A 17789-nucleotide genomic window follows, 5' to 3' on the forward strand; every position below is an offset into this window, starting at 1 on the left:
CCACTCAGGGTATCCAATTAACTTGAAACATCCCTTCTTCACATGGCCTTCTCTTTGACAGTAGCTGCATTTTTCTTTCTTTTCATTCTCGATCTTTGCAGCTTTTGGGGCTGTTTGTTGATTGTCTGTGTGTTCTGCTTGCTCTGTGACTATCACTGCATCTTTACCTCACCATAGTTAGCCTGAAAGGCTGAAGCTTCTGCTCCTGGTCTCTTTGCTCCACCCGTGATTGCCCTCTACTGTTCATCTTCCGCCACCAGTTGGTAAGTAGTTGCAAGGGAGCGTGTTGGTTTCATGGCTAAGACTTGGGTTCGGATGACTGAAAATTCGTCATCAAGTCCGATGAGGAATTCATTAGTCCTCTCTTTCTCCTTCACTTCATTCAACTGTTTTCCAATTGCACACTCGCACCCATCGCACACACATCGTGGCGTAGGTAGGACAATCTGAATTTCATCCCAAAGAGACCTTAACTTGGTATAGTAATTGGAAATAGACATACCTCCTTTTTGCATTACATTGAGTAACTGTTTCAATTCGTAAGCCCTTGGTGCCCCTTCCTTTTCAAATCGCTCCCCCAGGTCCTTCCAAATTTCAGAAGAAGTATTGGCATACCTAACGTTGGTACGTATCTCCTTTTCCATTGCAGTTGTTAGCCAACCCTTGACCCTGGCATTGGCTCTAACCCAATCCATGTGCGTTGGCGAATCCTTTTGTGGCTTTTTGATAGTCCCATCTTGTTTTTCGCAAGAAGAAAGTTAGTCATCTCCTGCTTCCACTCGTTGTAATTGTTGTCATTCAGAATGTCGTTCACCTGCATTTGTTTTGAATAATCAGATGGGTGAATGTAGAATGGCGAATTGACATCAATTGTTTCAACTTCTGGTTTTTTGCTTCCATCACATTTCTCTCCTATCATGGTTGCCGGACGATTTAGTTATCCGGTGCCGATGACCTGCTCTGATACTATGAAAAACTGATAAGAGCCAACCTGTTTATTGCTTTGTCAAAAACTGAATCAAAATGTATACAATATGTTCCTTTAAAAGAGAATAAAGCTAACAAACTAGCTAAACAAAAGGATAAGCAATAAACTAGATAAGAACAATAATGATAAGCTATAAACTAGATAAGAACATAAATAAATTCCTTTATTCTATACATATGGTGATCACAATCATATGAGTGTATGATAATCAAGAGGAAATGGATAAGCATTCAAGAGTATATGAGTGTCTTTCTCAAATGTTGTAGGCATGCACTCATGATAGACATGGCCCACCTAAATGGTGACTTCAAAGGCACCATGTTATTAGCGGTTGTGATGGACGATAACAACTAAATTTTGCATGTTGCATATGGGGTATGCAAGAGTGATTGTACAGATAAGTGGGCACCTTGCTAGAAAAACTACATGATTGCATCTGCGACTCAGAAAATTTAACCTTATCGTCTGATAGGGCGCTAGCAATGGTTGTGTCCATTAAAACTATATTCCCGAATCCGCATCATGTGTTTCTGGTCATCATCTTTTATCGAACATTCAAGCTCGGTACATGACAAATCTTAAGAGAAAAACATTGTTAGGAGGGCAGCCAAAGCGTACAAAACGATAGTTTTTTACTTTTATTTTGAAATGTTGTGTAATATAAGGAAAAAAAATAGGAATAATTAAAAGGTGCATGTCCAAAGAAAAACGTCCATAAGCATATTTCTCTAATCTTAGTTAAAATCTTATGAAATCAAACAATAAGGAGTCCTTCGACATGTTATCCAAAGATGTAAGTACTGATGTTTTTAAAGTTCTTATGTATGATGATGCAATAGTAGTAGTTTCAACATCAGAAAAAAAGCATGTATATTTAACATGCATTGATAATGTTTAGTTAGTTTTTCTTGCTAATATACATTGAACTTAGCAGTTTTGTTTGTGGGCGGTTTTCAACCAATCCTTAGGTGGAGAAGAAGATGAAGACATTTTTGTCAAGCAACGAAATTTTATGTTTTTAGAGAAGTAGGAAGTTTTGTATGTAATTTTTTATGCTCTTTATTTAGAGGTTTGATGGTGTGGTAGGTAGGGTATTAGTTGTACCTCTAATAACTACCATTGAGTCTCTAATAAAAAAAAACCTAACAAATCAAATAAATATGTAAATATAAATTAACAATTCATATAAATACATAAAACAAATAACTCACAATTTTTATATAAATATATTGTTAGAGTTTTACATATAATACCATAATTGCGACTAATAAGAATTAATTAATAAATATATGTTTCTTAGTTGACAACAACTCAAATAAAAAAATTTGTTTTCAACCCTTCCACCCGAGTTGTTTGCAAACTAATAAATATTTACTTATTCCAAATATATATATATTCAATCTTTCCAACATTCATATTACCATATCTACTTTCCTATCTTGGGCCTAAACACATGTAAAGTGCAACGAGGAAAAGTTAACAACCTAACACACGCTTCAACGGACGTCAACTCGGAAACCATCCTATAAAGAATTTTTTTCAATGTCTAAGAGAAAACACGAGGACAAATAAGAGGTATACTTTTGGCGCTAGTCATATGAGCTTTCAAGACACGATTTAGGAGCTCATCATGCAACACAAAGCCCTCATTTACATTGGTTTGAGACTCCTTTGTAGATGACTTGAAAATGTCAATGATGTGTCCACCCATGTCCTCATCCCCCATTAGTGAATTGGAAAAGACCATCATGATGATGACAAACACGACTCACCACATGTATACTCATATATGTTCTCCACATCCATCGCCCAACATCTTTGATGTTTTCTCCACTACTATAAACAGTTATTACTCTGTATTAATATCCTCTTGCAACATACTTTCACGTTCGTTGGTAGCAAGGTGCAGCCCATTGAGACGAGATATCATACGAGAATCATCTTATGGCCTACTTTGCTATTCGAACAATAACGAAATCCCGAACGCAACCATATACCCTAAAAAGTGACATCCCACCAAACAATTGGTGTGCACAAAAAAAAATAAAGTGTCTTGTGAAAGCTCTACATCTTAAAGGAAAGACGTTTGCTACCAATCTTGATTCCATTTCCTGGGGACATGGAATCAAGATGATCTTTTGCACATTTAGAAGTTTTGTTTTGCAAAACTAATGACATATCAACAGCTGTGAATTTATTTAATAAACTTGTATAGAAGTAAAAAATTTAGCAGTAACATCTGAAAGTTTTGCATTTTAACAAACACTATGAGGTATACTTTTAACAGATTTAGGAGCTCAACATGCAACACCAACCCCTCGTTTACATTGGTCCTAGACTCCTTTGTAAACGGCTTGAAATGTCATCAATATATCCACCCATGTCACTGGTCCCACCAGTAAAGTGGAAAGTTGAAAAGACCATCATGATGGTGTTGCTATTCACACCTAAAATTTGGGTCAAAACCACCGATTTTAAAAGTCAAAACCACTCCTTTTATTAAAAACCCAAACTGAAATGACATTTATGTTGTTATTAGCAAGATCAAGAAACCACTTTTAAGGCCAACCATTTTTTTTTACTGATGAGACTTATATTAATTGCATATTATTGTGATATTATTATTTACATTATTATTATTTAAAGGGTGTTGCTAAATTCACACCCCTTAGACATCTTATGAACATTTTTATTAAAATTCAACCTATAATAAACTATTTATAATTTACTTTTTCAAAAAACAATGTAAATTCAACCAATAAAAAACCTTAAAAATCAAATAGGATGTCTAAATAGAAAGATAAAGTGTTTTTTTAGCCAACCTCTTATTTAAATTATATAACGGAGATCAACTAAACAATTTTTACATCTTTGCCCCTTCTATTTAAAATGTATTTCCGGCTTACAATGCAAATTCAATCCTTATTATTTTTAATTTAATATATATCAATATTTCAATTTTTTTCTTTTATATATATATATATATATATATATATATATATATATATATATATATATATATATATATATATATATATATATTAGAACCCGATAATCTTTTTCATTGTAAATTTTATAAGAAAGCATGCATCTCTAAAATGCATCGAAATGTAGACGAACTCGAATATATACTGATATATAAAAAACGAGAAAAAAGTGATGTCGAAACGTAGACAAACTCGAATATAATACAATTTGTTCACTGAGTAATATATTTTTCGATTTATATACATTTCTCATACACATTTAGTCCTTAATAAGTACAAAAACAAAAAAGACTTATTTTGAAACTATATATATATATATATATATATATATATATATATATATATATATATATATATATATATATATATATATTAAGGAAAAAATGTGTAAAAAATATTAAGCACTAAATGTGTACAAAATGAGAAATATATTACCATATTAAGTCATTTTTCCGAGCTAACCTGGAGTCGGTCATAAGGATTAAATGTGTATGGTTTAACAAGTTGAAGGGGTAAATATAGACGAAAAACTCAGTGACCAAATGTGTACAAATTGAAGGAAAAAAAAAAAAAAAAAAAAAAAAAAAAAAAAAAGTGGCCATCTATGTGTATGTAAAATATGTAATATGATAGTTTTCGTAACTACATAATTAAAATTGATGAGGATAAGTATACAAAAATATATTGTTAATTTTTTTTAAGTTTTTAGAACAGCAGTACATACATCATAATATTACATATTTTATTGTTAATGCAATCGTTTTTCCAGTAAAATTAAATTATAATTATTTTTTACAAGACGGTAGTAAGTAAAAACTATAATTTACATTTACTATACATATATTTTATAAACAAAATAGTTGTATATATGTTTTTGTGTGATGTTCAAATAATGCAGAGAATAAAATTAAATCTTGTCCAAATGCATAATTTTTATTAATTGCATATATAAAGATTAATAATCAACTAACTACACCACCTATTGGAGAGAGAGAGAGAGAGAGAGAGAGAGAGAGAGAGAGAGAGAGAGAGAGAGAGAGAGAGAGAGAGAGAGAGAGAGAGAGAGAGAGAGAGAGAGAGAGAGAGAGAGAGATTTTTAATAAAAAATTAAAAATATATAAAATAACAATATAAAATGAAAAAATGTAAAAAAAGTGTTTTTATAAAAGAAAAAAAGGACTATGACGTTCAAATTTTAATACCACGGAAATTAACGTATAAAAGTTTACTTATTACGTTTGTTTTGAAAAATATAGGACCAATTGTGTAATTTTATTTTATAACTATAAACATAGTCAAAAAGTTAATTAGTTTGAACCAAAAAGTAAAAATAAACAAAATTATTTATATAATACCACAGAAATTACATTAGGTATCATTATTTAAATAAAGTCAATATATTTTTTAACATTTACTAAGATTGATTTGACTAAGATGGTTTTAACATTTATTGTGGTACCAATAGAATGTCTCATGACAAACACGACTCATTACATGTATACTCATACATTTTTCATCAAATCCACCAACCAAACACCTTCAACCTTTTCTCCACTGCTATAAAGTCATCGGTGTGTATTGATAGCCTCCCACAACATACGTTTATGTTCATTGATAGGAAGGTCCAAAATTATCTTATTTCCCACTTGGCCATTCGGACAACAATGGAATCCTGGCTTCATTCTAGACAACAAGCAAAACCAATTTAAAGCAACTCAAACTCCAAGTGTATAATTATATAAAACTCTTATGTATTATTAACTTGATCAATAACACTAACAAGTTTCGCATATCAATTGGGTATATGTTACATGTCTACAAAACATCATACATACATCCAAAAGCAAATGCCTTCCAATTACACAAGAGTGCAAAAATGTCACAAAAATAGAAAAAAGAAGCATCAATCTATCACTTCAAATGTCAGTCATTTTCACCAGCTTATTGTACAGAATTCTATCGTCCCTTCCAGTGTTGCTTTCCAGCAATGCACTTTGTACAAGTTCCTGACACATAAATACAAGTCAGAGATAAAACATTTGTGTAAAAAGTAAAGAAAATAAAAAAGTCTTTTTGTTCTATTTTGGTCGTTTTTGTTTTATAAATATTCTCCTTTTTCTTAAACAACTTTCTATTGGATTATACTGGATTGTGTATATATTTACCTTGACTTCTCTATGAGACAAGAAATTCCCCAAATTATGTATGATCAATCGCATATCTTCAACCTAAAGACAAACAAATTCAATATTTAATTTTTTACTTCCTTTAAACATGACAATAATGGAACTGAAATATTATTAATTACCAAACTTACCCTAATGTGACCAACTCGATTTCGGTCAAAAAACCTAAAAGCCTGTTTCAAATTAAAAAATAAGAATGAGAATTAATTCAAGAAAACATTACAACAATGAGATTTCTTTTTTTTTTAAAAAAAAAACATGCCTGTAAAAGTTCCTTGTCGATTATTTCTTTCTTTTTTAAATCCACCTTTTCCTCTTCCTCTTCTTCATTCTTTACTATGTTTTTGGACTTCAAATCTATGTCAATTTTCTCATTGCTTGTGTTATCTTTGGAACTTGCATCTGTCATATCTTCATCTTCTTCAAGATCTTCATCTGATTTTGTGTTTTCTATGTTTTCAGTAACCATGTTTTCCACTTTTGGAATATTCTTTTCATCTTTTTCTAAAATTTCATTTTCAACTGATTTGATTTTTACTTCAGAATCATCACTTTTCAAACGCTTTGATGTTTTCACTTTTTCCTTCTCAGAAACTTCTTCCAACTGTCTCTTTTTCTGGTTTCTTTTAGCCACAAATTTGATACGCAACTTCTGTAATACAAAAAACAATACAAGAAATAAATAAAAAATGGGAACAAAAATAGTGCATCATTAACTGTTATTGATTTTAACCAAAACCTGGAGAAATGCTAAAATCCTTGAACCCATTTGATACTGAAGCATTTCATAAAATGTTTCAGCAAACAACGACAACTGCAAATGTAAATCAAGAGTGTAATCAAATAATTATTTTACTTTAAGTATAAAGAATTTAATACGATAATCATTCACAAAATAAATAACTGTATAAAGCCACTCACCTCAAATGTTGATTCTTCAACATCATTATCATCATAATCCAAGAGGGAATCCAGTGAAAGTGAAGATGAACGAAACTGTGACAGAAAGGGTAAAAATGTAAAATACATTATTCATTGCAATTTGCCCTAATTTTCAAAATGGAACTAATACATAAGTTAAAATCACATACTTTATTGCTCTCTTTTGTTTGGAGAAACAACCCAGGGTGTCTAGGAACCTCTTCATCCTTTTTATTATCTTTTACTTCTTTACCCTTTGTTTCACCTTTAACATCCTTCTCTTTTTTCACTTTCCCCTCCTTCAACTTCTCCTCAGTTTCCAGCTTTTCATTATTATCAGACTGGACAATAATACCCTTCGTTTTGGAACCCATTTTACCTTTCTTTTCACCCTTGTTTTCAATTTCATCTTTTTTCTGCTCAGGGACAACACTTTGTTCCTCGTCAATAGTTACTTCTGGTTTATCTGCCACTTTATCTTTAGCAACAACCTTTTTTTTTACAACCCTTTTTATTATTTTCTTTTTTACAGTTTTTTTCACACTTGTAAGACTTCCTATATCTGCACTCTTTGGCTTGATTTCAGAGCTCTCTTTCTCTTTGACAGGTGTCACTACTTCAGATTGTGTCCCTACATCTTCTTTCTTAACAGCTTTCACCACAGGAACCTTTTTTATAACTTTCTTTTTTGTAAGAGTTTTCACAGCAGGAGTATTACCAGTTGACTCTTGACTTTGACTTTGACCTTGACCTGCAACCTCTGTCTCTGTAGTAGTCTCTCCCGCTTTCTTGGAATCTAATAATGTATCAGTTTGTTTTGTTGTGTCTCCTGCTTTATCTTTTTTAACAACTTTCTTTTTTATAATTTTTCTGATAATTTTCTTTTTTCCACTACCAGTTTTCTTTTCTACAGAGTTATTCCCTTCGCCAGGTGTCTCAACCACATTTTTCTTCTCTATATCTACTGAATTGATATGAACTCCCTCATTTTCAGGTTCTTTGACTTTATCTTTTACCATTTCTTTAAGTTTTGATGCTGACTCATCAGATTCAGACACTTTCTTTTTTTCTAATTTTGCATCCTTCTTCAGATCTTTGGGTGTCCCAGGTTCCTTATCTAAGCAGAATCAATAGAGTTATAAAAGGTAAACTTACAGTATTTTTATAAAAAAAAAATAAGTAACTTTCAGGTATGATCATATCAATAGTTAGTTACCTTTCAAGCCTTCCTTCTTTCCTCGAGCTATCTATACAAACCAAAACATATGATGGAAGAAACAACTTTTAGTTTCAACAGATTGTAACAATAGGTTAGTTTCATCTGTCCTTTTTTTTAATTTATTTTTAAATATATATATATATATATATATATATATATATATATATATATATATATGTAAAATATGAAGCAATAATAGTATACCTCTCTTTTAAGAGCATGTTGATGCTCTCTCTCAGCAATAGCTTTCTTGTGTGAAAGCCATTGATCCCTCCATGCATCTGCTGAAGGTAAACAATCTGATAAATCAGGAACATAGAGTACTGTGACCTCCTTATGGCTAAATATTCCATCTTTTTTAACTCGGTCATAATGAATCTGCAAAAATGGACATAATCAAATGATTAGATAACAAGAAAATCTAATTAATTAATTAGATAAACCCTCAAAACATTAATGTATTACCTCAAGGAAAGGATTCCAATGTTGGCAGTTTTTCAAATCAAGTCCTGTAAGGTCTTTGGCATACCTACATAGTATAAATCAATAAACTAGATAACAAGAAACTCTGCAGGGGTAAAAATGTAAAATTTATCATGCAAAAACAAACCTGATAGCAGTGTGAACAAGAGTGGATTTGTCAACTGAAGGATCATTGCCATCTGTGGTTTCCCACAAGCCTCCAATTGCCTTGAAAGTATTCCCACTTTTAAGACAAGCAAACCTAATCATGTTGCAAAAATGGGGAATTCGGTCTTCATAATCTCTTTCAGATGATAGCTCCTCTAAAGCATTTTGACTGAGTCCACTCATTAATACAATCTGAACAAAATAAGCAAAAGAAATTACAAATTTTATTCTCAAATTCAAGTCAGAAATCTCAAAGAGAAAATATATACCTTTGCATTCCACCGAGTGTGCTCTGATTTTACAGGGTCATCAACCATAGTTGTAATGGATGCCTCTTTCTGCTGAGTTTCTGTATCATCTCTAACAAAATCATGCTCAAAACTGTGTTAACAGAAACAACAATTTGTTAATAACTTTGGGTGATCTTTATTCTTTTAGAATGCATAACAAAATACATCCAAACCAATACCCTTTCAACCAGAAAATGGAACATAAGGAAAGAACATGAAACAATGGCAACCATACCTGACAGGAACATTCAAAGGAATTTTAAGATTCTCCCTTGACCAATTAACGATCACCTGTAGCAATTTAGAACTCGGGTTAGTGTCAAATAAAAAGAGCAAGGAGTAGTTGATGCAAAAGTATAAAATAAAACTAACCTTGGAACATTCTGGAGAAGTAAATAACCTAGGATACCGTTTGTCAATAGACAAATAGTCTCTTTCAAAATCTACTAAACTGGATGAATTAACCTGCAAAATGGTACTTGAACCTATCAGAAATACAAACAAGTGATAGGAAGCAAACAGTCAAGTGTCATCTTATCTTCCTGCTTTCAAGGCATTGACAATTTAGCTGTATGTCTCGATATTTTCAATTGATAAACAAATCTCATTAGAGCTCAAGTCCTTATCAATCAAAGAAAGATGAAGCCAAAGATGAAGATAATTAGAACGCAACATCAATCTTGAATAAGTTCACCCAAAACGATCTTTAATCAGTATAATCCAATGATCTAGAAGCCAACAAGCGTCCTATAGAACGTATAGAAGACCATGAAATACCAAAATGAATAGAGGGTGTTCTGATGACAGATGAATCACAAAAGAATGCCAAGAACAACAACAAAACCCAAGTCTCTAACGAATGGAATGAAGGGTAGAAAGGTTGTTTCCATAAATGACCTCCAACATATGAAACACAAGCCCACAATAATGAATAGCAACAAAGGGGGGAGGAAGAGGGCAATGAAGAAGAAAGCAGATGCTAGCAATATAAGTTGAAAGTGAAGAAGGGGTAAGAGTAAGAAGGTAAATATTGAAAGGAAAGCACAAACAGTGAATGCCAAGAAGTGCATTGCCAATCAAGAGAGAGAAGGGATTTGAAGTATAGCAATATGAGAGTGATAGGTGAAAAAAAACAGTACTTTTCAGTACAAAACTCCAAATTTAACAGAATTGGGGAAGATTTGCTAGATAGAATTCAGTCAATTTACCACCTAAAACCGAAGAACAAGAAGAAAAAGGAAACTTGACAACAGATGAAGAGCTCATATGTGCCTTTTTTTTTACCTTGCAAACATAATCTCTGCGTTTTTCTTTAGCAGGAGAACGACGCCTTCACCATATATAACAAGATTAACACAACACAAGTTAGTCATGAAGGCTGCAAAAGATCGTATGAGAACTATATTTTAAGCAACAATCATCCACCTATGCAAAGAAGAAGAAGCTTCAATACGAGGTGGGGTCCGCTCTCGCTTTTTTTCAATAACACGTTTATTCTCCCTATCTCTCTCCTTTTCACGCCTCTCCAAAACACGTTCACGTTCCCTCTTTCTTTCTCTATCTCTTAAAACATCCCTATGAAGATCTTCAGCTCTTCGGTTAATTTCACGATTGTGTCCTTGTCCTTGTCCTTGTGCCCTGTCATCAACCCTTGCATAACCACCACGTGCCACCATGGCACCTTGAGGTGTGCTATGAAGACCCTTTGCTGAACCGTAGTCCCTGCCAGGTGGCAGGCTGACTCCATAACCAGAAGTTGCAGAAGCAGATGTATGAGTATATACATGATTGTCAATGTTTTGTGGTGGAGCTGCTCCTAGGATTGATGGAGCATGTTGTTGTCCATGATGTGACATGTCATCCATTCTTCCGGTATAAGACGAAAGTTCTTGACCTGTGTGACGAATGGTAGTTGCCCTTGATAGATAATCAGATTGTCTGCCAGAAATGTTTGGGGACTTAGAAAGTGGTTGTCAATTGTCATGTAGACTGAGAAAGGAAGTAGTATGATACATATCTTGCTCCTCATTCATTGGTAAGTAGAACATAAGAGGGACATAGATGGTATGAAATCTCAGAAAAAGAATGTAAGCAAGAAACTATATATAATTAGACTAAAGGGTTGTTTCTTTTTTTTTCTTCATTAAGTGTTGAATGGATAATGATGTCATCTGGAGTAAGTCAGTATGTGACTAAATGTTGTTATAAACGAAAACGGAAAACCGTTTCTTTTTTGGACCGAAGGGAACAGTCTGAATATGGAAAAGTGACCATTTTACCCTTCAGTCTACAAGTGATGTTGACTGTTTATTTGAAAATCATTATAAGTTGACCACGATAAGAAATTTTATAAATTGACATGATTAATCAATAATAACTTAAATTAAACACAAATAAGTTGAAATACAAAAGTTAAATCCAAAATATTGTGTGTTTTAATAGGTTTCAAGAGAAATAGGTTTTAATAGCAATAAAAAAAGATTCTTGAAGAAGAAATAAAAAAAGAAATAGACTTTTAAAAAGTGATAAAAGGGAAGAAGACGAGAAATGAACCCTAGAGAGAGAATTGGTCGATTCTTGGGAAGAACTAAGAAGATGAAAGGATTTTAAAAGAAATAAAATTATTAGAGGAGAGTTTGGTTAGAGGGTAGCAGCATAAAAAATGAGGTCCTAAATCCTAATAGATAAAGACACCCTACACTCATTTAACCAATTAAGCCCATATGTTTATATTAAGTCAAAAAGAAACACCATTACATATTTGTCGATATTAAGTCTTGTCTCCATTAAGTCCATAAAGTCGAAAAGAAACAGCACCTAAAAGACATAAATCTGCATATATATCTTATGAAGTAGGTTACCTGGAACTCCCTTCAATAGAAGAAGATTGAAGTGTCTGAGTCTGTAGCAATTCCTTCCGTAGTGCTGATGCAGCATCCAAGTGACTGTATATGTCCCCCTATTCCAAAAACAATCAGACATGATAAAACCTTAAATGTCATGATTCATCAAGGGAAATTTTAAAACAAATAAATAACCATCAACATATATAAGTATGATACAAAACCTGATTTTGATGATGACCATAAGCAACTGAATCACCAAACCGAGCAGTAGGCTCATTTTGCAAATCTCGGGAAGAATAAACACCTGCCCGGGATCTATCCCCTGGTGAATAACCAGGAATCTCTTTTTGACCATATTTTTGACTAAGAACAGAGTAGTCACCAGATGCTCCACTAGCACTAGCACCAGATGCCTGCAGAAGTGACTACAAAGTTTACACTTTACATGCTATAGAGATTTATCAGAATCTTTATAATCTGTAATCCATGAAAAGAAAACTAATTCCCAAATTAAACGTTCACTGACCTCTAGGGCACTGCTGATTGCCACTGAACCACCATACACGGAAGCATATTGACCGCCATAATGAGTTCCAGTAGATGATGGATGGCCACTTAACATGGCTGAATGCCTTGAAGCCATAGACATCTGAGAGGCCCCGCCATCAGGACCCACCTTCACCCAAATCAAATCAAGAAGTCAGAAACATAAATCGAGGTTAAGGGCAAAAGTTACATGTTTCACCAACGAAAGATTGATATGGAGATAATTACAAATAAGCCTTCAATCGAAAACCTTACATTTTGACCATAAGCAGATTGACCAGAGAAGGATTGCTGCTGTTGCTGTTGCTGTTGCTGCCCATACGCGTTATTTCCTCTTGAAGGATACATACTTCTCCAAGAAAAAAGAAAAATTCAAAGAAAACCCTACACAAATTAAACATGTCCGGATTTAATTTTACGGGAGATATTCATTATAATGATTATCTCGTCACTTTGATGAATGGTGTTTTTGGTTGTAGGACAAATTAAGGTATGTTTTGTAACTCCAATTCCATGATTTGCAATTAGAATTGAAGAAATAATCAATCTGAATTTTGAAGTTTTACATTGATATCCCGAACACAAATTTCCATGCTTGAAAATATTACCCAAGATATTAAACTGGTATATAATGGGAATTTCATACAAATTGAACACCGACGACAGCGAAGAATTCACCGGTTGCCGACCAGAGCAAATGACATGAGTCGAAATGAGGACGTAGTTGACGTAGCTGTTTCTGGTGAGTGGTCCGGCAAGATGGTAGATTATGTGAATCGGGAGAAAGCTTGGAGGTTGGACTTTGGAGGCCTGGAGCCCTACCCGGGTGAGATGGGTTATATTGTACTTGGGCCGAATAAATTTGGGCCTCTAATGTAGGTTCAGACACGGCGAACACTGAAACTGGTTTGACCGGTCACAAATAATATACTTTCTTAAAATATCACATTATCTCTCTACAATTCTCTCATTTTTAGCAATCTTCAATTATCTAAATTCTCAAACAATCATACATACTTATAAAACTAGCATTTTTTCTTGAATCTCATGCATTTGAAACTCTCTTTTTTAACTTTCTCAAACCACATTCATTTGAAACTCTATTTTTTAACTAATGCAACTCAAAAGTTTTCTTAATTATGATCTAACACTCAAACGTTTTATAACTTATATTATGTTTAATTAGCATTTAGTGAAAAGTTTACTATAAAAAGGTCAATCTTTTGTGTCTTTTGTGTTATATAAAATCTTACATTTAAGAAGAATTTGAAGATTTTGTGATTCAAAAGTTTTCATATAGTTGAAGCATTCACGATCCAAATATGATGATTTGAATAAATGGGTTATGTCGCATCGATGATAATTGTAATATGATTTTTTTCTTTCAACCAAAACAAATGAAGCATTTATATTCTTTCTTTATATGCAGTTTCTCATTTAATCTTTATATGTGATTTGTGTGTATTACTCAATCTTGAATGTGACTCTCCAAAGATCAATGTTTTGCTTGGAATATCTTTCTGATTCTTCTTTTTCAAGATAAATATTTTGAATGCAGGTTAGTGAAGAATTATCATCAAGTTTCTATGGTTGAATGATGTTAAATGAAGAAAGAAGGTTCATAAAATGGATATCCGTTTTTTTGTTTGAGCAAAATTGACGAATGTTAGTTTTTTCTTTTGATTTAAATGTATGTTTATGTAACATCTTTATTTATATATTCAACCATCAATTGCTCTTATTTATTTGATTGTAGTTTATCTATTTTGATTATGTTTATTTTATATTATTTTTTTATTGGGTTATCCTACACAGCATATTTAAAAGATAACATAGTTTTGAACATTTAATATGTAATTATGATAGACTTATCATGATATGTTCTTCATATGAAAGTAATTTATCCATATTACTACCATAAGAATTACATATGATATTTACGAATATATATATATATATATATATATATATATATATATATATATATATATGTGTGTGTGTGTGTGTGTGTGTGTGTGCGTGATTTGTTTAACATGTATATGCACCTATGTATGTTATAAATTTATAATTAAATATCTTTATGTTTAATAATTGAAGAGATTCAAATGATGCATAAAAACCAATTATTTAGAAGAATATAATAATAATAATAATAATAATAATAATAATAATAATAATAATACATTTCCAAGTACCGCATTCATTTGAAACTCACACTACAACTCAAAAGTTTTCTAATTTATATATATTTATTAGTTAAAACTCAAGAGTTTTTAACTTATGATTATTAATTAGTAATCACTAATAATTTTTTATTTTCCTTTCTTTTATAAAGTTGTAAAGTCTTCCTCATTAAAAACATTAATGTATTTGAAGATATTTATGATTTAAATATGAAGAGTTAATATAAATGTTATAATATATGTTTTAGTGTTTTTATGTTACTAAAAGTTATAGTTTTTATTTTTCATATTTTTTATTATTCGTTGTATATATATCTTTTTTAATACAAATGTTATAATAGATGTTTTTCTATTTTTATGTTACTAAACGTTATAGTTCATATTTTTGTTCATATGTTTTGTTACCCGTTATATTATCATTCATTTGATATATATTTTACACAATTTTAAACGGTTTATAAAATTATCAAATAATTGTATATATCACAATGACTTAAAAGTTAAACTGTAATGTTTAATAAACCTAATATATTAACTATATGTTTGCTTTACTACTAACATTTTGTTTCAAAGTAGAAATATTAAATAATAATTTGGTAAAAGTTATTATTTTCACTATATAATTTCATTCTCGCGCAACGCGCGGGGATTCGCCTAGTCATAATATATACCATGAGGATAAGGTAATACTATTGGTGTCGTTCCTCTGTTCAGTAAGAGCAAGTATGATTCCTGACTACGAATAAGAATCGTCTTTATCAGTTTTAACGAGTAGCAAGTCTAATGACATCCAGATGACCTTATTATAACAATTTTTTTTTATACGTGCTCCATTGCATGTGTATGTATTTGTAGAAGGGAAATAAACAAGAAATGGGTTTAGAATACATATTTTTAGTTCCTTTATTTGAGAGAAGGCATATAAGAGTATAAGAAAGAAGAAAAATGTGAAAATTAAAACTACTTCTCATTGTGTGCATGTTTCCCATTTATGGGACAAAGACAACACTCTTTTCATTTAACACTGTTTTTGTAATTTACATAAATGCACCAGCATGCTTTGTTCTATCATTTTGTTGGTTTTGTTTTATTTTTAATATGTCTCCGCCATTCAAAAATAAATAATAAATGTTTTAGCCCATATCAAGCCATTATATAATTGGTAAGTGGTAGCATATTTTATCCTAAAACGAACTATGGTAATATTTCTTGTCTAAAAGCCACTTTATTGTATAACTAGGTTATTTTTATTTTATTTATTTTTTAAAACAACAAATCTAATGTATATCTAAACTATGTCTAATTTCGCGTATGTCCCAAACAAGCATTGAACCCTTGACCTCAAAACAAACGAGGACAATACCTGATACCATTACAGTTGGGCTATAAGTCTTTGATGTATAACTAGTATTACGCTAGTGACTTTAAAAAAAAAGTTATAAATATACACATAAGTTTTGTTCAGTCTAACAAAAATCAAGATGCATCAAGTATTGATAGAATTTTAAAGCTTAAAATTATTAAAAATATGCTACTTTACGAAATGATCTTTAAAATTAGTTAAACAAATGCTAAATGTATAATAACATGAAGAGAAAACTTTCGGGTCGCAAATTGACAACATATTTAGAGGAGTCTAATGTAACAGGTTTTTGACAAGAGGCAAATGCATTGAAAGCTATAAAAAAATAATAATAATAAAAATAAATAAAAAACAAGAAAACGAGAAAAAATAAATAAATGAAATAAAGTAAAATACTATCTATCTGGAAAACACATATTTTAGGAAAAGAGAAATTAAATATCAATGGCGAACCTTTTGTTTTCGGGATAATGACTTGAAAGGGTAATGAACTTTTGATTTTGTTCATATTTAGTCACTCAATTTTTTTTTCATAATCTATTTGTCACTGAACTATTGAAACTGTTCACATTTTACCCTTATGACCGGTAACAGCCGATCGTAAGGGTAAAATATAAACAATTTAATATTAGTATATTTACTATTAAAAAGGATATCGAAATTTTCATATTACACACAACATACATTTAGAAGTATTTTTAATATTATTATTCTTTTTAATTTTTCTTATGTAACTTGTGTTAACATATGCATACATATAGTTGAAAACATACATACGGTCAAATATACATACATATATATATATATATATATATATATATATATATATATATATATATATATATATATATATATATATATATATATATATATATATAAATGGTTCATATTATATTACAGTTTCAAAAGTAGCCCCGTATGTAAAAATCTATTATAGGAATTCTCCCTCGTTAGTTAAAAAAAATATATTTTAATTTTTTCATTTTTAATGATTGTATTTTAAAAATAAAATAGTATAGTATTAATTTGTCTATGAGTTTAAAACATCTTATTTTCATTAAAGAATAAAAAATGATAAAGAACAATATGATATTTTTACTTTAAACATACACAAAATAGCTTTTTTTGACTAGTTTTGTTCAGGAAACACACAGAGTCAAATATAAACTGAAACTGTCCATCGAACTAACCAACAACATCTGAGAGAGGAAAAGAAGTTGATTCTTTAATCAAACCAGTGTTGCAAAACTCGGCCGATTACTCGGAATCGGCCCTCCACCTAGGCGAGTAATGTTAACTCAGCCAAAAAACTCAGATTTAGTCAAAATCGGTCAAACTCGGTCAAAAATCGGACAAACTCGAGCCTACTCGGTCAAACTTTGTCAAAGGGTCAAAATTGTCATAAAAAGAGAAAAAAATCAAGAATTTCAAGATTAATATGTATAATGCACTTAATGATTTATTATTTAACACAAACATGTGATTATTACTATATATATATATATATATATATATATATATATATATATATATATATATATCTTAAATTTTCAGTAATTATCCACGTAGTGAGACAATTATGTGTATTTCAGTTTTTATGTATTCACATGTATCTAATTTTGGTTATATA

General features: G+C 31.1%; 2 protein-coding genes across 9 annotated transcripts; both read right to left on the bottom strand.

The window, feature by feature from the left end:
• Positions 1-236: 236 nt before the first annotated feature.
• Positions 237-644, bottom strand: LOC111918368 (uncharacterized). Its single transcript, XM_023914042.1, has one exon. The coding sequence runs from the start codon at positions 642-644 to the stop codon at positions 237-239; it is 408 nt and encodes a 135-aa protein (XP_023769810.1).
• Positions 645-5706: 5062 nt separating this feature from the next.
• LOC111917933 (protein SHORT ROOT IN SALT MEDIUM 1) lies at positions 5707-13416 on the bottom strand. Of its 8 annotated transcripts, none has more exons than XM_023913607.3 (21): positions 13260-13416; positions 12869-12997; positions 12594-12743; positions 12289-12480; positions 12083-12180; positions 10647-11159; positions 10506-10551; positions 9594-9686; positions 9457-9512; positions 9201-9312; positions 8912-9123; positions 8767-8830; positions 8506-8679; positions 8299-8329; positions 7253-8199; positions 7083-7157; positions 6901-6975; positions 6424-6813; positions 6293-6334; positions 6141-6203; positions 5707-5981 (listed from the first exon to the last, which is right to left on the bottom strand). In XM_023913607.3, the coding sequence occupies exons 2-21, from the start codon at positions 12959-12961 to the stop codon at positions 5892-5894; spliced, it is 3516 nt and encodes a 1171-aa protein (XP_023769375.1). In that variant the 5' UTR covers positions 12962-12997; positions 13260-13416; the 3' UTR covers positions 5707-5891. The 8 variants fall into 8 exon arrangements, with proteins under 8 accessions (XP_023769375.1, XP_023769341.1, XP_023769362.1 ...); XM_023913573.3 differs by having other exon boundaries at positions 12289-12492; XM_023913594.2 differs by having other exon boundaries at positions 12289-12492; positions 12869-12962; positions 13222-13413.
• Between the last annotated feature and the right edge of the window lie 4373 nt (positions 13417-17789).

This window comes from Lactuca sativa, chromosome 8, assembly GCF_002870075.4.
Source record: "Lactuca sativa cultivar Salinas chromosome 8, Lsat_Salinas_v11, whole genome shotgun sequence".
Lineage (NCBI taxonomy): Eukaryota > Viridiplantae > Streptophyta > Magnoliopsida > Asterales > Asteraceae > Lactuca > Lactuca sativa.